General features: G+C 38.4%; 1 protein-coding gene across 3 annotated transcripts in view; it reads right to left on the reverse strand.

Moving 5' to 3' along the window:
• Positions 1 to 24,585, reverse strand: part of FAT3 (FAT atypical cadherin 3) — a 308,169-nt gene that overhangs the window by 83,156 nt on the left and 200,428 nt on the right. For all 3 annotated transcript variants that reach the window (XM_057375897.1, XM_057375896.1, XM_057375894.1), the window contains exons 5-8: positions 24,184 to 24,394; positions 14,792 to 14,931; positions 5,218 to 5,493; positions 3,485 to 3,695 (exon numbers count right to left, since the gene is read on the reverse strand). In XM_057375897.1, the coding sequence (XP_057231880.1) occupies positions 3,485 to 3,695; positions 5,218 to 5,493; positions 14,792 to 14,931; positions 24,184 to 24,394 (838 nt within the window). The remainder of the gene's footprint in view (positions 1 to 3,484; positions 3,696 to 5,217; positions 5,494 to 14,791; positions 14,932 to 24,183; positions 24,395 to 24,585) is intronic.

Genomic DNA, 24,585 nt, shown 5'->3' on the forward strand with positions numbered 1-24,585 from the left:
CAGTACATGGTATAGGTGCCCAAAAAAACAAAGAGAAAAAAAAAACCAAACATTCTAAAGGCCCTTTTCAGCCTTTCTTTCTGCTAATCAGATAACTCAGTACATGGTATAGGTGCCCAAATCAGAAACTCAGGTGTTGCTACCTATATCCTGAKCCTGAATACCAGCATCTGAGCAGGAACTGCATGTGCATTACTCCTACTGAAGTAAGGAAAGACATCCCTAAATTACAGAAATTAGTCAAATGCATGTACACCTAAGGCAAAGAAATGAGATCAGAGGCTAACAAGCCAATTACATGACTAATGGATAACAACTCAGGCTCCTAATTGAATGGGATATTAAGAAAGCATACAGGAGATTAGAGTAGTTCAAGACTCAAAGAACTGAATAGAAAAAGGTTAAAGTGGTATTTAGAAAAATAAAACAGAGCAAATAGCATAGAAAAGAGATTCAAGTGTCTTGTGGCACAAAGGTTTATCATATGATCTCTGAGGAGGATGAATCCAGATGAATGAGATTTAGCAGAAAATGTCATGAAATGCCTGTTACAACATGAAAGCAGGAATACCACTGACTGCATAAAGGTGAAAACAGTGAGYTGGATCAGAGAACTTCTTCAGCAAGACAGATTCAAAACTTTCTACACGTATTCTTAGCCTGTAATTAGAGATCACCTTTAACTGGCAATTCCTATTTTGGTATCTCACTGAGTGCTTACTTAAAGTATAGGATGCTGCATACGTATATGGCATCTATAAGCATATAAGACTTTTTCTGGATTTGATTCTAAATGCAAACAATGTATCATCAGTTATAGTGATTTCAATCATTTTAACATGTTTCCTCTATTGCAATTCACATCTTAAAATCTAGAACTGCTTCCAAACTACAGTCAAGCATCCATCCAAGGTTTGAAGAGAAATATATCTCAGGTGATAAACAAAAGGTTTTGTTTTAATAGTGATTGTTACAGGTGCTGTGCACAGAGCAATAAATGTGAAAATTGTACCTGGAACGCCAAATACATGGAATACTAAATGAAGTGAGGTAATGTGAACTATTTTTAAGATCTGATTCACTATCTGTTRTAAATTCTGGAGGCTAATTTAAGCTTCGTATCACTCTATGTAGTTCAATATTGGTAGTGGCTTTCTATTTATACCCTTCCTTCCAGATCAGTAAAGTTTATTCTACTAGTTAAACCAAAAATTGTGCTATTCACCTAGGAGCTGAGATTCTTACAGGGCTACAAATTCTCATAAAAATCCCAGTATCTGTCACATTTACAGATACTATAAATGCTGCTGCAGTTATTTTGTCAGTGCTTGCTGATACAAATAATTTTGAGCCACGACTGCCTCCTGCAAGGCCAGAGCTGGCTCTTCTTCTTTTGGAATTTCTTAAGAAATTACACAAAAACCACTTTCTTTACCAACCGCTGTCTCCAGATGTAAGATGAGGTGAGTAATTCCCCTGAATGAAAGGGCTGTGTACAATCTGAATTCTGCAGTTAAAATCAACATTCTCAACTGCAGATTGTAYGGATTACAGAAACTACAGCAGCAGAAAGCTGAATTTTGATGCATCTGAGATTGGGACATCTGTAGATAATGAAAGTGGAGGAGTGTGAGGCTTACAGTAAATGGAAGTTTAAAGTCTGACATTGCAGAGAGAGCTCATGATGAAACAGAAACAGGCTGTAATGAAAAAGACAGTCTCTAGAAACCATCTAATAGCTAAAGCATCTTTTCTAATCATAATATTTTTCTGTTGGCATCACGTATGATTCTATTACCAGTGTAATGGGAACCATATTCCTAAGATATCAGGATGCTCTTTACATTGTGGTGGCGCCTGTAGATGATTGGGAGCCCATAACAATAAGGTGTGAAGAAAAAGCTGGGAATAATCTTGAAAAACAYTGCCCCAGAAACCTGAGAGTCTGCTCAGAGTTTGTTCCGTAAGGTGCAGTGCCGTTCTGCCTGGGCACTTACTTGATGTAAGTTAAAGGCCACTGGAGAATTCAGAGAAATAACTGCTAAGAAGAAATGCAGTGAATAAAGGAAATACTTGGTTTGGAGTGCTAACATCTTCCTTGGTCTATGTTCAACACTTCCAGCTGCAAAAGACTTCACCTTCTGCTTTGCTGAGGGTAATCTCCTGCACAGAGCATACAGGATAATGACAGGAAAAAAGGCTTCTCTGGTCTTCTCTAAAATTCAGGTTATATCATCTTAATTTAAGGTGTGAGTTTGAATCAGTATGAGATTATGTAGATATTCTTATTTCATTACCTATTTGTCATTTGGCCTGCTCCCAATTGACATAAGCCATTCTAGCTAATGTCAAGTCTTTWTAAYAATAATATAGGGATAAATAATGATCCACTAGGATCAGAGCCTAATGCTAGGAAAGGCTTTTGATCTGCTTAATATGGGGGMAATCTGAAGTATCTGTGACTTCTCTTTAGGGCAATATAAATTCCAAGTTTTGCTATTATCACAGTGGAAAGATTCATATTATGATTAAAACTACCTAAATAAAAATGAAACATTAGAAAATTCAAAGGTTACAAATTTCGACATCTTTCTCTCTTTTTCCAGGCACCCTTCTTATATATCTGTTAATTGTTTATTTCAAAGATAATTCTTAACTTCAGATTTATGTGACCAAGAGAAACTTACATTCCCTTGCATGTTATCTTACTGTGCTGTTGCATCAGTAGAACGCTTTTGATGGTACAGACGATGTGCTGAATGTAAATATCCAGAGTTTAACAGCAAAAGCAACTTMAATCTGGTATCATCAGGCCCTCCCTTAGTTTCAAGAGACCTTGTGCCATTAAAATGTTGTGGCAGAAGTTTTAGCATAGCCCTGCTCTTTGTCTCTATGCTCCTCTGGTCTGAATACTGGCAAAGATACCAGGACACACCAGCTCTTGGGCATTTTTGTATGGAGGATCCACTGTGCACTGGTCTGAAACCAGAACATTGAAAAAAAGTCACTGGCTGCAATTTTCAATAACTATCTTCTGTGATGGCTTTGACCCRAAGACTTAGAGGTAACAGGCTCCGTAGCCATCTGGTGAATGTGAATTAGTCACAGAATATCAGAATGGTTGGGCTTGATAGTGACCACTGGAAAGGATCTAGTCCAACCTCCCTGCYAAACCAGGCTCCCCTACTGCATGTTGCACAGGATCCCGTGGGGTTTTGAACATCTCCAGAATATCAGACTCCATAACCTCTCTTGGGCAACCTGCTCCAGAATGAGTTTCTTTTCTGACAGGCTTTGGGTATAGCAGCTTCAAAATAAAATTTAAAATAACACACAAAACAACAAGAAAGTGTCTCCCTTGCCCATCTGCACAGGAGAAAGTACACCAAAGAAGCTGAATTGTGTGTCAGGACAGATCACCATCACAGCACTCTTCTGTGTCTGGCATGATCCACGATACTCCATTTTTGACCTCTGTCCTAACCTGCTTCAATAGTATAGATGAGCTCTGCATTTTCTCCTTTGTCTTTGTCCAAAGCTGTGACCTGCAACACTGCTGATCCAACTGCTGCTGATTCAAACACCGAGGCTTCGTACAATGGGCTGGTGAAGTAYGGACTGTGGTCATTGGAGTCTTCCACATTGATGATGACTCTGGCCAGGTTTCTTCTGTAAGGGAATTCTTGATCTCGGACCTTTAGAACAAGKGTATAACACACAACTTGACAGTCATCTAGTAAAACTTCACAAATACTACTCATCTGAGTGTGAATATTACTTTCAGTTCTAGTTAATAAAAAGAAATTTAAAAATCCATTTGTCCCAAAGAACAGTCTGAAATGCACTCACACAGAGACAGTAAAATTAAAGAAACAGGAAAGAGCTTAGGGATCTTTTTTCACRTTAAAAAATGCATTGCAACTAACCATCGTGACAAGAATTTTTGAAGTGGCAGCCACATGAGATCTTAAATTTGGGTTGAGGTTTGCAAGAATTACTGGTTTTTTAAAATATTTGCTGAATGGTCATGCCTTTATCTTGCTGATGCCTGCTTTACAGCCTGCTTTACTGCCAGTCTAGTGCTTGAGGCTGCCAATGGACTACTTTGTGACCATTTATGTACATAGCTTTTTGAAGACGATGATACCAATACTAAAAGGAGTAGGAATTACCTTATGAAGTGCTGGTAACTGCCAACAAAGGTGTAAGTTATCATGACAGTCTCACCCTCACACAAAATACCTCAGCASTGCTTCACTGATAATCCTGCCACCACTATCCCCAGAAGTCGGTTCTTAAAAAGAGGAAAAGAACTATTGGATCAGATGGAGATCAAAGCCAAGTAGCAGGGAATTACCTCTTTCAGCAATGTGTTTCTGTAATTCAGTTTATAGCTATTTCTTAGTCTGCCTGTCAAAGGACTTAGAACATTTTACTCTGTAAGATGAGACCACATTCAGCTGCTGCCTGCTGCATCTCATAGCAGCTTTTTTGCTTCCTAGGGTGCCCTGGCAAAGATGCCCTTGCACCCAACACACTATGAGTAGCTCCTTAGAAGGCCTCTATTGCTGAGTCTTAAGTGGTTAAAGAAAATAGTGGACTACAAAGTTTAAACTAACATAATTTTTTTWWAWTTWAAAAAAAAATGTCCATTATATACAATCTTGTAAAAAGACAGATTTATRTTCTATAGTTTAGACACACCAAGCAAAAATTGGTAATTCACTTTTTTCYGCATACCCAAAGATTTGTAAACGTAGATAAAAGAAAGCTATTTTGTATATCAACAGTTTATGTATTGAAGTAAGTCCATAAAAGTAAGCTATAAATGAGGCTTGTATTCAGAAAGGCTGTAGCATTCTCCTTGGCAAGAAAGCAGTTATCTCCCTGCAAAGAACTTCTCAAATAACTTTCAGCCTCACTTCAGAAAGTCTGAAAATTACCTTGAGGGAGAGGACCAGATGCAAAGAGATTAAATAATTTCCTGCTTGCTCTCCCTTGAGATAGCAAATCATATCACATTCCATACAATGAATTCTCAATAAAGTTTCCCAAAAAGCCAAAATAAAAACTGTGAAATAAACACACAGCAGGRCAGGCAAGATTAAATTAGCGGCTACTTATAGCACCAAGTCTTTTGCTCATGAAGATGAACTATGTGTGTACCTGAAGCAGCCATGATTGTGTCCTGACCCAAAGTGAATATTGCATTCTTACCATGACATTAAGGATGTGCTTATCTTGAGCTTCATGGTCTAATCTCTCTGCTGTATAGAGAACCCCAGTGTTGGGATCAATTCTGAATTTCCTCATGCTGACAGTATCAATGCTGCTGTGAACAGTGTAGCTCAGCTTATGTTTCTCATCCCTGTCTATGGCTTCGATCTGCAGAATTTCAGTATCRGGGAGGATGTCCTCCGAAATGGTGACTTCGTAACTCGGCTGAGAGAATTCTGGGCCATTATCATTGTTATCCAACACTTTGATGAGAACCTACATTGATAAAAGAAAAACATTCAAAGTTACTGAAGTTTAGTCAGCCTACTGAATAAGCCCCCAGAGAAATTCAATTTACTTTGAATGGCTGAAGATGTTATGCTGCTGCATGGTGTGACTGATATTAAATGCTTACTTTTCAGATCAAAAGAAATAGAAAGGATTTGACTTTGGAAGTAAAATGTTCCTAATTGTAAGACCTACTTGGAGCCTGATTAAGCCCRTATTTTCAGTATCTGTACATTGGAAAAGATTTCTACAATGGTCATAAGGAAAGGTTTTATCCTTCCTTGTCACTGTTCTGGTTACAAGAGACTTCCAGAGCTATTACAGAATTTCCTTTCTCCTTCACTATTAATAAGGCTATAAAAGAATTCTTTTCATGTTGCTTAAATGTGGTTTTTTTGTTTTTTTTTTTTATACAATTAAGCTGAATCCTGTTTTCTGCCCAGTATATTGCACTGGGGTTTACTGGCAACATCAAATTGTGATGGAGTGGAAACCTCACATTGCTCTGACACCTTAGGTTGCTCTGACACCACCTGAAGTGAGCACAGGAGACACAGCCTCACGACCACACAAGCCCACCCCACACAGATCAATAGGAGCCACCAAGGACAGGTGATCACAAGGCACAGGTGACAGAGAAGGATTATTTGTTTCAGCCTTGTTTTTCCTTTGCCAGGGATGGCTGTCTTTTTTGCCAACTAATACGCTTTCCCCCCCGGCATCTATTTTTCTCCTTTCTGTTGAGTTTATGAATGCTAGAATGCTAAAAATGTGAATGAATGCTGTGCTTTCTACTTCAAATTAGTTTTTAAAACCTCAGTATTGATTCTTAAGAAAACTTGGAGTGGGAAAACAGGCCAGGGTGCTGTTCTTGCTGCCTATCACACCCATTTCAACACATCATAAGCTGACCCTGATGACTAGTAAGAATCACCATTTTCCAAGATTTGCCTTTCCCAAGTTAAGTTATGCATGCATTGCTCTGATGACATTTTGTGGGTTTTGCCATTGGAGAAGTCACTCCCTGGGGAAAATGTGCTTTACAGACTTTGTATGTCATAGATTGCTATGGGCAATGTGGCAGCAAAACTCTTGACAAACTGTGTGATACTGAAAGCTGAAATGTGAAGAGCTGACTCCTTTTTGGTGTTAGAAACAAAAAGTTTCTTTTGTGGAATATACCTGTGAAAACACACATCTAATTTTACAATAAGTAAAATGGAACAATCTTTTTATTCAAGGGCTTTGAAGYAAGAAATAGTCCAATGAATGATTTGGGAAATGCCATGCACAGGACTCTTTGGTCAGACTAGGAGACTTGATCCATTACCCAGGATATTTTCTYTGTTGTTTTGTAATGTACTCAGCTCTTTTTTAAGCAAGTATTTTATTATTTTGCTTGATCAATCCCTGTTTACCCATACTTTCTTAACAGAAGAAAAATACAGCTATACTTTTACTGTAATATTGCACAAACTGATGTTGGCCTCAGAGAGAAATGAAACTTTGGATTTCCATATGTGGAAGGCTTTGCAGAATACATTACCAGAAGGAACATGAGCAGTTGTAAGAAGTAGTTGTAATGAACTAGCCTGGGAACTGTTTAAAAGACAGCTGAAATAAAATGCTCTGTAAGTTAAATGGTGTAAGACTTGCATTCCATACAATTTCATTTTCATCAGATTATGGCACGCCAGAGTGAAGTAGGGTGAAGCCTCTATTAAGTTATGCTCCAGTGTTGGACAGATAGCAATAAAATTGGGGGGAAATACACATTGCTGGGCCTATAATAATGATGAAGATTTACTCAGCTTTTTATACTTTTATTGTTGCTATAATATATCAAGGAATGTTTCTGATTTGACTGAGGGAAAAAAAAMCCCACAAACCTACATCTTAAATATATGTGAAAAAGCTAGTTGTTACATAGAAAAGAAAGCCTGAGGAGAAGATTACTGACTTGAACTGTAATCTAATGGGACACAGAGCCAGTGCTGAACCACTTCTGTTAGTGTAAGGAAGAGACACAGAAGCAATAGGAGTTGGGGGTAATCAGCATTTAACACTTACAGGTATCTTCTGTGCAGTTTTGATACTTTCAGTTCTCGACAGGTACCAGTGTAACATGACTAGATTATTTTACTGCTGCACTGTTAACACAGATAATTTATTTTTCTTTTAATTCATGGCCAAAAACTTTGTCATGCACCATTTTAGACAGTCTAACAGACAAGTAAAAACTTTTCAAATGGATTGAAAACACCAAGAGAGATTGATTCGGCTGATGCTAGTACTGCACAGCCTACCTTGAATTCACTACCATGTGAGTTAGAGGCCTTTATCTGTGAATCTATTTTAAAAAACAGTGTGTGCAAGCTCAAGCTATTCTGAAAGACAAAAAAAGTAAATGTATAGAAGCACACCAATAAGTCTTAAAATCCTGCTACTTAAATGACATGCTATTTTGTTTGCATGGTGTTTAATTACCCCAGAGTAYGGATTCACTTCCCATAGTATCTAATGCATTTTGGGATCACTGGCAAACCGAGAAAGCAGAGGAGAGTATAAAGRTTTATCCATCCCAAAGCTTGCGTTATGACCGTCCAAGCTACGGCTCTGTGATCTTTGCCTTCACCAGAYTGCACAAAGTAAACAGGGTGGGACTGGATCAGCATCAGAGATCAAAGGTAAYCCATGAGACTGTGCAAATTACAGCATGGATTCACAAAGCAAACTGAAAAAGGTGTAAGTTATCGCCCTGACACACACACACACACACACAGACGCAGTTGTGCTTGGGGAGTGAGAGGCATGGAGAAGTGAAAAGATTAAAAAACTGAGGCCCTCATTCACTTGATCATCGAACTTCCAGTGAGCTATGCACCTAAAATGCAGAAAAAACTTATTTTTTCCTTTTTTCTCTTTTCTCTTTTTCACTTCACATCTACTGTAAAACTGATCAAGTACCTGTTTAAGTGGCAGGCATCTTCCTCCCTAGAGATGACTGTATTTTAATGATTTGTCAAGTGATCTACATTGAAATACACATTATTTATTAAGTACTTTGCACTTCAACAGCCACTTCCATCTGGAGATGGAAGGCGGTGGGTTAGAGATGCTAATGAATAAGAAAGTCATTATTGATTCACTATTTCTTCTATTTAAGCAGTTAAGAGTATTTCTGATTTTTGTCAGCTGTCCCTCAAAATCCCCGGGAGTCAAATGTAATTTTAACATTTCTCTCCTTTAATAGAGGGGGTGTATTTTCCTTGCAACAAAAGAAAGTTAAGTTATATATGGGAATACTGATTATACAGAGCTCTGTTAAACCTATAAATGCAACTCTTTAATGTTCTTAAAAACTRAACTATCTTGGGAGTCACTTGACACAAAACCAAGTAAAAGAAACTGGAGTTTAAGTCCCATTTTAAATAGATATTAGTCCCTCAGCTCTTACAACAGTTTTGAGGAGCAAGTGACTGTTCTCCCCACACTTTGTCCAGGAAAACACTRCCTTGTAGCCAGGTTACCAAAAACCACCAGTAAAGTGCAGTGTCAAAGTTGGAGAAGAGYTTTTAAGCTTATTTTTTGAGCCATACCCCTTTTATTAGGTCACCTTAAAATGCCATCCTTCCCATGTAGACTTTCTGCTCCAGAGGAGTAACTTCTAGTAAGATGTTAGTTGAAAAGAGGGCCTTTTTCTTCAATAAAGGAAAATGTGAAACTGACATGAACACCAAGCTCATGGAAAACCTGATCCTACAATCAYGTGAAGTTGAGCAAACTGAGTGCCACCAGACTGCTTATATGAGGAAAGTTTCTCAAATTCATTTAATGGCTGCCAAATTTAGGCACGAAATCTTGGCACTGCTGGCAAATTTCCCACTGACTTCAAAAGGGTCAGCAAAAGGGYTCCTGAAGTCTTATGCTTTAGCCAGCTGGTAGCACATCATTCACCTCAAATCGAGTGTTACACTGCTGAAGTGACTCAAAGGCTCCCAGTGTTTGTGTAATTTAATATTTTCTACGTTTTTATTTCCCAATGGAAGATACGGCAACAATGAGCTGGGTGACATAAATATCCTTTATTACTGTGTGGGTGCTTGGGGTGTTAAGCTGTGACAATACCCACTGTGTAGAATCAAAGCCAGGCTTTAAAAGTTTCCCAACACATCTCCGAAAGGTGACGAATGGAAATGTTTACTATCCCCTGGCTGTAAATAAGGATTCCTCTTTGCTGAGGACTGCTCACCRTTGCTGAGTGAACTGCTTTCCATTGACAAACATTAGCTGTGAGTCTTTTTTTCCACGCTCATAAAGCAAACATGCAGCAAACCAGTCTCTGCCTGGTTCTCCTTGAAAGCCCAGATCTTTTCCAGGGCATTGTGGGCTTCAGAAAGGCAGGCTTGCCTCCTTCTATGTCCATTGTGTGGAGCCTAATTTATAGTCTGAACAAGCGCTTCACTATAAAAGATTTGCCTCTCCCTGCTCGCTTCCTATTTCCCACAGTTAAAGMAAATTTCAAATAAAGGAATCACGGGCCTCCAAGATTACAAATTAGGCAAAGTAACACTCAGAGCATTAGCAAAGACTTTGTACTCAAAATGGTAAGTGAAAGGCCCAGAGAAATACAATCAAATCAAAGCAGGACAAAACCTAATGCAGGAAGTCTYTCCAAAGCTGTTTTTAATGTTGCCCATAACAAATATCTTTGGTTTAGGCACAGATGTATTTGAGTGAAAACTGGGTAAATGCCAGCAGCTGCTTTACRGACATTTGAAGCTGGAAGAATCTGCTTGGCTAATTGCTTGGTCTGGGCACAGTGTTGTAGTACAACCTATTAAGTGCCTGAATTATTTAAACTCAAGTTACCCTTCGGTACAGGTTTTGAAACCTATTTTGATTTAATACTGATTTCAATAGTGTTATCACATAGCTTTATTTTCCACTTCCTGACAAGTTTTCCTTTCCTCCAAATCCCAACCTTAACATAAAAATTCATTTTCCCTACCAACTTCAGTGGCCAGTTATTTATACTTTACTGTTTTCTTTGTGTTAYGTTAAAACTGAAGGAAAAATCTTTGCTTCACAGGCAAGGCATTGCTGAGATAGTTGGATGTGACAGAAAAAGAAAATTCAAGGATTGGATTGGTTATAGTTTGGAGGAAATGTTCATCAGAGCAAAAGTGAAAAAAACTGAATTGAATGTCCATGTCTCTGTTTCTGCCCTAGATGAATCCACAGCCCAGAACTGCCTMTGGCAGTCTCTAATGTCTTATCTGCATTTTGGCCATGGTCCTCTAAGCAGAGCTCTTCACCATTCTTTTAAAAGAACTACTCTCACTCATCTCCTCTTAAGAGAATTTTATTAAGAAAAGGTGTTCTCTGAAAGGTGAGACAGAAACTCAAAGACAAMACTCAGTACAAGAATAAATGAAAGTCCAAAACCTTCTGCAAGGAAAGACAGAAAGAGACAATGCACAGTAACATTTTCTGTCTGCTCTCCCAGTCTGGCTGGCTCCAGCTGAAGACATTGTAAATGATTTTGTGATATGTATTGATCTGCAARAACTTTTCAGAGGGAACTGCATGTTACCCTCTGAGTGCCCACTCTAATGGGAAGCAGTGAGGTGGTTTTGCAATAAGTGAAACTGAGGCACTTTGTGCCTCCTAGCTTGGAAGCAACAGCTTTTATGCTCTAACACAATCATTTCTATAGCACTTAGGATCATGAGAAAGAAGGCAGGAAAAAGGCAAGGAGTGAAACTATCTTTTTCATGTAATACCATCACCCAGAGGCTGCTCTTAATAAAATGTAACTATCTGCTAGGACAACATTCTCAATAAAAGCAAAACATTGCAATAACTTACATGATAGTTTGATTATTTCCCCCCATACTCTGCATCTGTGGGTATTTTAGAAAAACTCAAGAGTATGCACCACAAATAAGTAAATAAATTTTATTCCTCTGTTATGCTTGYATGCAAAAGACCTGAGTTGTTCTGGTAAAACAGTTGTTGGGATAAAACTGACTCATGACCAGCAGAATTTCTAATGTTGAACAGAATTAGTCAATATTGTGTCAGGAGCAGGCATTTAGATGCCATTACAATGATCTGCAAGTCCAACAGCTCTCCTGGCAGCTGCAGGAATTGTATTTCATGGGAATTTAGAGCAAACCTATGCTTTCAGCCTTTAACAAATGACYGCATGGCCTCAAGCGATGATGGAAAAAAAGAAAGGGAAAAAAACAAAAGCTGCTCMAGGCTAAGTCAGGAGACTCAGCCATCCTAGAAGTTAATCCCTGTGACTGAAGGTTTATAGCCACACTTCAAATATATAAATCAAATAAGTCAACATTTCTTTGTATTTTGCCTTCTCCATCCCCTCCCATCCTGACTGCTGCCTGGATGGCTCGGGCTTGGCTGGATGGGCAGCATGGTGAGCTCAACATGTCCTGGTACTTTGATTCTCACTTTGGACACTGCATTTCTTTTAGAAACCTTGATTATGCCCAAAACAAACAGCCTTTTGCTTACAGAGAAAGTTTGTAACTTTTTTTTTTTTTTGCTAATACTCCTTATTTTCTTTTTGCCTCTTTTCACAACAGTGAACCATTATTACAACAGATGTAACTTTTAAATCAAGATGATTTCCTTTCTCTCACAGTGCAGTAATTAACCATGTGCACAGTAAGGCATGAAGGAAGTGAACAGTTCATTGGAGTTTAAGGCATGCAGGAACATTGCTGAAGAAACTTCACCAAGTCCATGCCAGGGATCATGTTACCCAAGCAAAAATCTGTGGCATTTTWATGCTGTGTTTTACCACCTCCAGCTGCATAATAGACAGAAGGCCAGGAAGAGATAAAGGAAAACAGCTGGGGTGGAATAAAAAACAAGAGTGTTCCATTGCACATGGTGATCATCAGCTGTTTCATAATAACCCTTTTCACACTTTGAGAGGATTTTATTTTATTGTTATTCAAGGGGATGTATTTATAAAATTTCTTTCTACCTGCTTCCTCTTCTGCCATACCTTCCTGCAGCTACAGTTAAAAATGCAGGTGGTACTATGTACATGGAACAAAATACTTACAACGTTGTTTTATCAAAAGTGAGAGTAAGGCCACTGAAGAGTCATCAGTAGGTGACACATTCTATAACACTTTTTAAYTAAACCTATTAGTTTTACTTTTTAAAATTTATTATAGTTCGAAAAGGAAATAAAGATGGTCACCAAAGGCTCCAAAGTACAGCCAAAAATACAGTAGGAAAGTTTTGAAAAAGGGAGCATTAAAGAGGCAGGCCGTAATTCTGGCAGTTTGGAGACAATGATTGCTTTTGAAATCTCTGGTGTGAAGACAAAAAACCCCACATGTTTGGATGCCCTGGACACAAATAAATAATTAAACAGTATCCATATAGAGAGAAGGTGCGGGAAAGAAGGGTCTGTACCCACCAGTGATTATTAATACTATACTAATGCAATCTCAAACTATCTTACATTCCTAAATAGGTCACATCACTGTTAAAAAGAATGCTCAGGCTTCTTTTAGAATGCAACAGCTTTACTRAAATATGTTTTTACCATATGTTTTAATTAAAAATGTAGGGGTTTCATCCAAATAGGTTTTGAGGACTGTTATACGGGTCAATTTATTAAATCAAAAGCAGCAGAAACAATAAAYGCAATATCCATGAGAAGAGAAATTACTTTCATTCAGCATTTTTAAAATTCCCTAAGCTTTAAAATATTTTTTTGGCTGAAATTTTTGCAAGGAAAAAGAAAGGTCACTTTAGGCATTCAACACCATCTGAAATGTGGACTAAGAGTGTAGCCAAGATTAAAAAACACAGTATAACAAAAAAAAACTACTCAAGAGTTGAAAAAAATGCCTTATGGAAAGTGAACACAAAGAGGTCAGTCATTCTCCTTTGCTTGTCTACCAGAAGACTGGGAGGTGATTTGAGTATTGTAAGTGCCTTCCTGGGGAGCAAATAGTGTTTTTWAAGGAGTTCCTTAATTGAGCAGAGAAAGTCATAACAGGGAATATGGGCCAGATATAATCAAGTTTAAAGTAAGGGATGTTTTAAGCAGAGATGCAATTAATTCTGAAACTAACAGGGAAAACAGTGGATTTCTYCCCACCCAACTTACTATCAACTGATATTTTCTTAGCAAGGGTGGTCTATCAGGAGAAATTATCACACATTTTGGGGCTGGTTATAAACAGGAATTCAGATTGACAAAGCACTCGATGATTTCACAGYTTCTTAGGAAAGCTGTGTTGTGGATCAGTGAATACAGATTTACATCCGAAGTGCTTGCGCAAAAAGGCAAGGTACACTAGAAGCATCTGCGTGTGCGTGCATGTATGAAAACATAAAAAATGTTCAGGCCTTCCTTCTGCATTATGAAGTAGCAAATAACACCACAAACCTATTTTTTTCACTTAGACTTGAGGAATAACTCAGATGTAGAATTTCAGGCCCTAAGCAACCCACAGCCCACAACTCCACTTCATATTGAAGGATTTTGCTGTCTGAAGTCTACCTGGACCTCAGAGTCCCTGTCCCCGTGCCATGACCCACCTCCAGACTGGATCCCAGGGAACAGAAATCCAGGCTCTGCATCAGGGTCTCTCTGATAAGGATGTGTCAGAGCCAGCATTACCCCAGCCCTTCAYGTTTATCTGACCCAGCTTTTAACTGATGAAAGGCACTAAGCCTGATAAGCAAGCCTGGTTTTAAAAGGTTCAGCAGGGCTGTTTTGCAGAAGACAATGTARTCACAGGCAGTGACACTAAAGGAAAGATTCTCTGAATTTTAAGTTTTGCCTCTGAACAAATTCTTTTCTGAACAATTGATCCTGTGTTCCACATTTGGGTATTGGGAGGATGAGATGTATAAACTCCATTTAACACAATCAATAGYGATATTTCTCAACACCACAGAAGCACTATTGTATTTTGGACCATTATGGGGCGACACAATTGTCAAAATCTAGGCTTTGCTGCCGGTGATAGGGACTCCCTCAGCTGGAGGAAGGCAAATTACTTTCATATGAGCAYGAAGAGAACAAAAGGAGAAACGATGCTTTGAAACATTCAACAGCCAATTCTTTACAGCCAGATGGAAAGGCTCTGAAAAATATCCCCTCCATCAGTTATTGGTGCTCTCAAAGGATGAGGTTTTGCTTGAATGGAAAAATTATTAATTTTTATAGCATATACATTCCAGTAACAAATGAATAACTTGCCAAGGAAGGAATGTGATATTCTACCTGGGTTGTGGCAATGTTTGTTCCATCGGTGACCTCCACAGTCATGTTATACATTGACCTCTGCTCCGCATCCAAGGGCTTTGCAATGACAATAGTGCCCACTCCCTTCTCCGCGTCGAAAGAACTATCGTAATTCCCTCCTAATTGTTGCACAAAAATACAATCAAATTAGCCATCCCTGGAAAACTCCTTTTGAAAATATTCCTAAAAGTGGGCATATCTGTTTAGTGTCATCTATCTTAATGGTCTGCCTTGGCATACACAGTATATCTAGTGATACTTCTTTGTTCACAACTCGTTTATTTTTCAAAGCACAGTTTGTATATTGAAGAGCAGATATCATTAAAATGCATTGACAAAAAAAAAAAAAAGAATAAAAATCTAGCAGTACATTTAAGTAAACCATAGCTGAATCTACAAAAAGAATCAAATGGCCATAATCCCCTAAGATGTGTGCCCTTGCAGTTTCAAAAATGAACAAGAATATTCTTTTTTGTGTAAAAGTAATTTCAAAAGAGTTCTGTTCTACAAATTTTATTTTCAGGATATTTGCACTGATGCAAATATCATAATCTGAGTTTTTAAAAATTACAATTATAATCAATTTAAAATATGCAAATAGAGATTTGTTATGTTAATACCAAGGACAATGATAATTACTGGCAGCAAAGGTCAAATCCTGCTAATATTTTAGGAATTATTCAAATAGMTATGACAGGATGCACATCCTAAATTCCTTTCAATAAAAGATAAAACCTCACAAAGCACTGYTCTAGTACTAACATCCCCTTTTCTTGTCAAACACTGAATGATGCAGCAGGGGGAAAACCCTCCTGAGTATCGAGTGAAAGAAAAAAAAGAAAGTATCTATTAAAAAGTAAAAGGCGGCTATAAATAATATAATCTCAAATATAAATTTGGATTGAAGGGTTACAAGATTTGTCAGCCACAGCCATAGTTTATAAATTAGAACCACTCGCTATTTTCTAAAGCAAAGCATACACTTCCTGCTGATAAGCTGTTTTCCTACTCACTCATCTATAAAKTGTAATTTAGTATTAGTTGAGTCTGAAGTTTTTGGAGGCTACAGACAGGGAGAGGTGGGACACAACACTGGTGACAAACCAACTCTTAAGGTATATCCATCACACAGCAATTCAATGCCACTAGCTATGTTCTCTGACAACCTGGCTCTACAGAGAGGAAAAGCCTTCCAAACCCTGCTGGGTAGGAGACTTGTGCAACAGCTGCTCAAACCTCTTGAGATGAGGTCCACASGTAGAAAAAGATCCATCCCATTGACCTAGCTCTGGTGTAATATATACAAAGAGAGATATTTGTGAATGGCTGGTAGTGTCACACAAAGACTCTCGAAATTTTAGGGCTGGGGACAGAGAACAGGAGAGTCTTCCGTGCTCTCCCATCTGCACGGTTTGCTGACCAGGAACTGGCATTATTCTCAGAAGCAGTCATGCATTTAGTGAGAGAAAAAGGTTTTGGCATTTGAAGAACCTGGAAGATTAGGAGGAAACACAGCAAAATCACAGCCCCTGAATTCCTCAATGTGAAGAAACCCTCCATGAACTTTTACCTCCTGCACAGGTATTGCAAAGAAAGGGTGAGCTGGAAGATGCCCTGCTCTGTCCATTTTTGCCTTGAAGAAAACGGCAGGAAGAACAAGAATGCAGGTTGACTGCTTCAGAGCWAAGGCAGAATTGATGAACTTCTGTGCACTGAGACGATCCAAARGCAAAAATTTCAGATGTGCCATCAGACTTCCCTATGTTGAACAGATCTATGTACATATATACAGGTCTAAGCCTAAAAGATGAAGTTGTGGTTTTCCAGGAAAACTGGATCTGTTGTCCTTCATGGTGGATAGAAACACTGCTTATTCCTTACACTCATTCTGCAAGTTGTCCCTGATATTTAGGCAGTAGCAAGGTATTTGGACATTGATTATATCTTCGGTGCTCTTTTTTTTTTTTTTAAAAAAAAAGAAGTTAGTCTAGAAGAAAAAGTTTCTCTCTCCCAATTAATGTTTTAAATTGATTTACTTGAGAAAAAWTGCACCATGAAAACCTCCTTTGAAGAAAAGAGCTTGAGATTCATGCAAGGAAATCTCAGCTGAAATGAAACTAGCCTTGGGACAGTAGGCACTTTACAAAGAGAATGTTTCATACTGATAACCATGAAAACAAAGTGAAAGTCTATACTTTGAGATGTTTAATAACCATCTTAATGAGCAATCAAAAATTATATGCTATCAACTGGCACACACTTCCAAAAAAAACCTGCCTTTAAAACTTCCAAGAAGTAACATGGAGGGATTAGCAATAAATGTTTTAAATGACCTTCTGCTGGCTCAGAGCTGGGCTTTCAGGGCACCATACAGTCTGTTGCAAATAGACCAACTTCTTCAAGCCATTTCGATTAAGTGAAGTATACTCTTGCCCTAAAATAAGGACTGAATCCATCATGTGAATTTTTTATAGTTTATTCACATCTTCCAAAATAGTCTAGTGACAAACAAATTTATCTTGGTTGCCAGCCACCCCAGCATACACCTGTAAGTAACCAGGCAATGCAGTTCATTTTACATTGAATYGTTTTCTATTAAACAAGGCAGAAATTGCACCAAACACAGGGGCAGAGATGGATCAGAGAACATCCTGCTGTGAGATTCGTGATTATCATCTATTTTGGAGTGAAACCCTGAATTATGCATGATTCAGTGTTCTACATTTTAACAGACCATCGCCAGATGAAGAACCATGCTGGATGAACTTTTGGGAATACTGCATGAGATATTGGGTCCTGCCTCTCATCTGCAGTACTAGAGGCAGTCTGCAAATGGTTTGTGCTGCTGCTCAGCCTTCATACACACTCAAAACAGATCCTCATATGATAAATGCTTCTGAAGATGCACTAAACACTGAAGAATTAATGAATTACATATAAATGCTATAAAAGCTAAACACTAAGAGTCTTACAGATGTATTAAGCCTATGCAAGGCCTAATATGAAGCACCCAGAGAAGCATCYACCACAATCATCTCTGAAAGATGGGTTCTGGAGTTGCATAAAGGGAGAGGTAACATTCTTGAGTAAAAACAAACAGGAATCTTCTCTTCACATATCTTGTGGCTGGGAACTCCATGAGRAACCACTTCCTTCCAAAGGTGCCCATGTAGAGGTTGGAGGGCTGAGGCCCTAGAAGGTGACAGCTGAGAAGGTGTTGGCTTCTGGGGCACTGGAGGCTGTTCCTGAAAGACTGACATKGTGTCTGTATAAACCCTTTTGAAGTGAGCTTGTCTGCAGTCCCATAAGCTCACACAGTATCAGTTTTAACAATTTTACTATTGTCCATTTAACATTTTCTTTGATCACAATCTTCAGATGAAAGAGGGCTAAGGATGATGGCATTTTGTTCAGCTGCTCAGTTTTATTAATGTGAATTTTCATTACTTATTCCATTTTCCAGCATTTGGCACATGCTTTCCTTTTTATTGTCTACTAAACCCTGCTTTCAGATACAAGAGATGTAGAAGCTGTCTTTGCTAATGTGCTTGCAATTGCATTAGGAAAGAAATATTTCAAATGAAGATAATACATTGTGAGTTCCTCAGGCACTTTGGGAAAATCAGTGACAAAGAAAGCAAGATGATTGAACTGACAATTTGGCTAGACAGGTTGTCCTGAGAAAGCATTTTAATACTGAATAACCCCAGAGAGATGTGGATTAGCTGTTGTCTACGGTTTCATTTCAAGCTAAAATGTAATGCTGATACATCTTCAATACCGATTAAASACTTCACTTAATATAATCTGATTAGACTGAAGCACTTTGAGTAGGATTTCATGAAAAGTCCACATCTATTTTAAATGTCATCTTTGGATGAGAAGCCTTATCACATTGGAATGATAAAAATTCAACCAGAAGTACTTTTTCTCTCTAATTGACTGCTAAGATTCCCAAAGTCACCTAGCAAAGATAGTTATGTCTACACTTTGGACACCGAAAGTTAAGTGAGATGATTTCCACTCCTTTCTTGAGACTGATCTTAATGCTCTTGCATAAGCCCTGGAAGCATTAAATTTTTAGAACCAGTAATTTTTTTATGTCATCTGAAAGCGTGTTATAGTTTTTATATATATTATATATATATATATATATATATAAATTGTATCTATATAATTTTCCAATTCCAGCTGTTCTCAGGACAGCTGTAGCAACTGCCCCTGGTACAAAGGATCTTATTAGTTGGCCCTCACTACAACTTTGTAGAACAGCCCTTGTTTTCAGTTTTACAGATGGTATAGTACATTTAGAAGGAGATCTCAGGAAATTGAACTGAGATACTTCTGAGCCAACAGACTGTAAGTTGTGTTCTTGGTACAGACCTGGTTACATTTTCTATCTGAATCCGGAGTGTTACCTTCATTCTTAGCTTATTTCTTGTCTTCACAGTCACTATGAATGCATTTTTCTTCTGACAAAAGTCCCACATGCTTTGGAAAGAATTAATTTTCCTTTTTATGGAAAAGATACCTAAAAACCCCCAAACCACTGAGCCTTGCAAGGCTAACAAGAGAGGTGCAATGGACAGGCCAGGAAAACCTGAACTACCAAAAGGGGTTTCTAGGGATCAGCTGAAGAATTTGCCTAAGGCAAGGCACAGTCCAGATCTTGCATTCCCACAGGACATGGGCTCTGCATCTGTCTCCTTCTAATTTCAGTGTTGGGGTTYTTAATGGTCAAGCATTGAACAATTGAACAAGCAATGTTCTGCTTATATTGCATTTTTGCTGTAAGCAGTTAATTTCTTTGGTAGAGCTTTTCCTAGATGTGGTTCCTTTATGGATGCTGAGCCTCCATCAGTTGCTGGTACACAGTTTAAGATTGGAYCATGCTGCTGGGAAAAGTAAGTTTCTGCTCTGAAAAGAAAACTTGTCAGCAAATCTGGAGGATTTGTGGGCAAATGAGTCCCATATGAGGACCTTTTTCCATRTTTTCCAYGATCAAAAAAGGCTGRGATTGAATACCTTTTCAGAAATATSTGATGACTGYAGWTCTTAGATGCAAAGATTGATCACACTGACTGTGGAGGRCATCCCCATATCAAATACAGCTAAAACTCAGCAAGAGTCTTCCTTCACTGGGAGATAGCAAACAGCACACAGTGTTCTGTGCTCAAACTTAACAGAGCCAGGATACGCTGAGATCTCCACATGAGTCTCATTTGGCCCACCATGTCATGATGGACAAATGAAGAAAAGAAATTCAGGAGATTATCTGATTTACAGAACAGTTCTCTAAACCACATTTTCTCAGTGCAGAGAGGATTCTTATTTGCCTTATCCCAAAGAAAGCTGACAACAGCAAGAACAGTGATGATAAATTGGGCCAATTGCTGCAATTCTCACGTTTTCTTTCACAGAAGAAAATCAGAGCAAAACTSAGGAAACTAATTCACCCTGGAACTTAGAGGTGAGGCTAAAGTACCTCTAGGATTTTCAGAAAAAGAAACAAAGCCAAAATTTTCATTTCTTTTGTTTTCGTAGAAGATGAAATGAACTTAATGACTGTCTCAAGAAATAAAAATTCAACTACAGATTTTGTTACTCATAACATAATAAATATTAGTAAAATTACATGCAAATATTTATTTATGTACTACATAATGCTAAGAAGAATGTAATGCAGACTTTAGGTAAAAGTACTGTAAAGAGAGTCAAAGCCTTGATTTTGCTGCTAAGAAGCTGAAAGCAAAGGCATAAAAAGCAAAAAAGAAATCAGGAAGGTATTTCAGATAGCTCTCAGAGAAAATTATTCAAAGTAGGCCAGGGAGCTACATGTTTTTGACATTAATGAAAATTTGCGGCACTATGAATTAAATGGACAATTAACTAAAATTAATAGGCATTAAAATTACTGCCATTTAAGCACCCTTGGTAGAAAGTTCTGATGTGCTTTCAAAGCTGCTCTTATAAAGGCACAGGCTGGGGGAGGAAGGAAAGATAGAGGGAGGGCTGTTTGGAGAACCAGAGAGATGTTGTGCAACATGCTACTTAAGCAGAAACCAGCACCATGCAGCTTAGCTCCAGTGTCAAAGTAGTTATCCCACCATTCCCACCAGTAACAAAGGGAAAACAGAAAGGRCTCAATTTACCTGGTAAAAGTAAAAGTCTCTGACTTATCTCGGAGTTCCCATTGAAAATTAGTTTCTCATTAATGACTGAATAAATTTAATATGACTGATTTCACTTATGTTTATGTCTTTCACATTATGGGATCTGCATGAATTGAGAATGGTGTTGAATGCAGTCTGAAAACAGAAACCAGGTATAACATCTCAACCCTTCACAATTAAGCAAACAAATAGCTAGGTATCCTGCTTCTCTCTAATCCTCTCATCTTCCTCTAATGGAAGATGATTTTTCCTGCCTGTGAGGCGTCTTCCTCTCTTGGAGCTAACCAACCTAAGAAGTTAAACAGCTACTAAAAGTATATATAATTTGGTGCAAAAGTTAGGCAGGCAGAATACTTTATAGCCAGACTTTATCTGCTCTTTGTCTCTTTTTTTTTTTTTTTTTTTTTTTTTTTTTTTTTTTTTAGCTGGAAGAAAGTGCATGTTATGCATTAAAAAAGAGATCCTCTGGAATTCCAATGCCCATTGAGTTTGAAAAGGTCATAAAGATAAAGGTCAAGCTGCAAACTCTATATTAAACCATGCCTCTACATAAGCCTTCAGGGGTTTTGTTGACTTACTGTGAACTATGCACAGAGGTAGAGAATCACAAAATACCAGATGGAGCAGGATCGAGTYGAGGTTTTACAGCAGCACAGAAACCATCTCTTGCACCAGTAGTCCTGTACAGCTTTCTACTTACGACAAATAACTTTTCCTAATACCCTGTGTCATTCATTGGGTTTCTCAGCACTAGACCTCAATGCTAATGATGCTGAGGAACAGTGAGAAAAAGTGGGGYTTGACACTGGCAGCAAGGATAATCTAAATACAGTGTTCAGTCTGTAAAACACTAAGGATGGACTTTATCTTTGCTCCTTGCATGCTGAGTGTCTGGAATAACAGGGTCTTCTACATGCCCAGGATTGCTGGCTACTCCTGCTGCAGAAAATGGGTGCTGTTGGTAGTGCTGTTATTTGTAACAGCAGCAATATTTAATGAAAATATTCATATGGTAACAGAATTGAACTGGATGGTCAGGGTCACTGATTTCTCATAAATCTAGGAAAGCTCTGCCTCAGTGACCCTCTGCAGTGATATGCGGCATCTTGYAACTTCAGAAGCTACAGCCTAAAGGAAAACCATTAGAACTGTTTAAATAGGAAAAATCTTCTAAACCATTTGAACTAGGTTAGGCATAAAGGCCACATTAAATGACAAAGGTTTAAATTGCCTAATGCTCTCCCTATCACCTCTGCTTGGTAGGCAAAAATCAAATATCATTACAAGGTGTTGCCTGATTGAAAGTGACTCTAATAATGAAAAAGAATGCAGCGGAAGGGCAGGGGATTCTCTCAGGGAAGCATTTTAATGAGAGGTGGCGAAGTTGCCACGGAAAGGACCGAGAGAAGTCCAGCAAAACGTTCAAATAGGAAAAAATCTGTCAATAACATCAAAAAAGATAGATTGGTCCTGGGAGGAAARGGCCAGCGAGGAAGGGAATAGAAATGTAAAGATTAGCTAATAACTGCACATAGCATACTGAAGAAACTAAGAAAATGGCAGGAAAATGGTAGGAAACATATGTTGTCCTCCCCCAGGAACTAGCAGGAACCCTGGAACAYGATAGTAGCTTTGGGTTTAATCTTAATATAATTGGCGTATCAGAAACCGTGCTACAAATTCAAAGAGGAAATKTTGCTGCTTCTGTCTTTCATCTGCCCAAGTTGGCAATAAAAGGTGACTGAAACTGGCTCTGACAGAACCTTTCTCTTGTGGTCCTCGTCCTTCCTGTTGGCTAAACCCATTTGCAAATAACTATGCAGAAATGAGAGCCAGGCTCAATCCCTGTAAATAAAGACTGCTGATGCACACTTTCTGCTAAGTCCATGGCAAAGGCTTTTTGTTTCTCTCATCTTCCACATAGCATTTGCTTTATAACCCTTCATTTAAATAACACCACTTTGTGCAGATGCACTGTTTTACATCCAAAGGTATGCAAACATTACGTACAAGCATCTGCAAATATTAAGAAGCACAATAATTTTGCATGGGAAATTCTCACTTTTGAGATTTTAAATGAGTTATTTTAAATACATTAACTGAATCAGCAAAGTGGGAAAGAAATGCTTAGSAACATTGACTCCCATTTCTCTATTGCAACCAAGCGGGACCCTTTGCTCCCTGTYGTTTTGGCAGCTAGTGGCATTTCCCTGTGATTTTAAGACTTTTATGGCTTCTCCTCCTTTTTGCTAAGGATACTTCTTCCTCCTTATTTTTATAAGCAATTTTATGTAAAGCAATTTCGTGGTTGAAATCTCACATCAAAACACATTTCTCTGTTTCAGCTTGCATTCAAGACAAACTTTTGGTGGCTCCATTTGTAACCCATATGTTGAGGCATCCCATTCTGTTTCACAGTTAAATGGATGGCACTGGACTGTGAAAAGTTTGAATTAATTATTTGTGATAAACTGTGGAAAATCCGTGAATAAAATGATAATAATTGGACACAAATACGGTAAAAGCTGTCATAGAAAGGATCGCAGCACATCCATGTGTCGCATCGCATCCTGTCACAGGCACTTATGAAAGATGTAATATAAATCGTCTCAAGAAACTTGCAAAAATAAAAGGCAGCCTGGATAGTTGTATTTTAGCAAATGTGTTTGCACTAAGGGTACCTTCTGTTGAACAGTTCTGCCCACAAGCTGTCTGTAGAATATAGAACATCTCTCGAGCATGCTTGCCACCTTGAAGCAGGGCAGTCGGAAGCAGAAAAAAAAGAACAGAATGCAGAAAAAAAGGTGAAGAAAGAGAGAAATGAGGGACAGCAAGTCTAAGTACCATAAATACATTAAGAAATGAGATTAGCAAAGTATGACAATAGAATTTAAATGACAGACAACATTAAGATTGCAGTAAATAACATAGTATGAAAAAAAACAATTCAGCCATACAGCGCTCTTTTTTAAGCTTAGCTAAGGAGTCATAACAAAAGCAGGATACTATTACTATTATTATTATTATTGTTATCACTATATTAAAACAGCATTTTCATTTCATCATTAGCAAAGKGCACTTAATTGGAGGAGGGGTGGGGGACAGTTCACTGTTAGTTTTCTTGCTCTCAAAACCACACGTCCATATGCTCTGCTTCCAAGGGAGGCATCCTCCTTGCACCACTGGCTCCCAACTTACCCACGATGTCRAACCAGAGGGGAATGTTGGATGGCTGCACAGACACCACCCCGACAATCTCAGTCACTTTATCRCTCTCCATGACGGTGAAGTTGTAAAAGGGTTCATCGAAAGTCAGGGGCACGGGCGAGGGCGGGGGCTTCTTTATCCACTCGATGTGGAGACGCGCGGTGGAGGATTTTTGGGGCCGGCCATTGTCCACTGCTTTGATCTGGCAGGCACAAAGAAAAGAGGGCTCAGGCTGAGCATCCCAGCTTGGCAGTTCAGACCTAATTCCATCGCAGTGCAATGGCTGCTTGGAAAAGGGCCTTTGTGATCCTACATGTAAAATCTCATGAAAAAAAGAGGAAGATAAACATTTATTTCTCAGTTCTATGTTTTGGTTTTTTTTTTTTTTTGTTT

This window comes from Malurus melanocephalus, unplaced genomic scaffold, assembly GCF_030028575.1.
Source record: "Malurus melanocephalus ecotype Western Australia unplaced genomic scaffold, MMel_1.1 scaffold_262, whole genome shotgun sequence".
Taxonomy (NCBI): Eukaryota; Metazoa; Chordata; class Aves; order Passeriformes; family Maluridae; genus Malurus; species Malurus melanocephalus.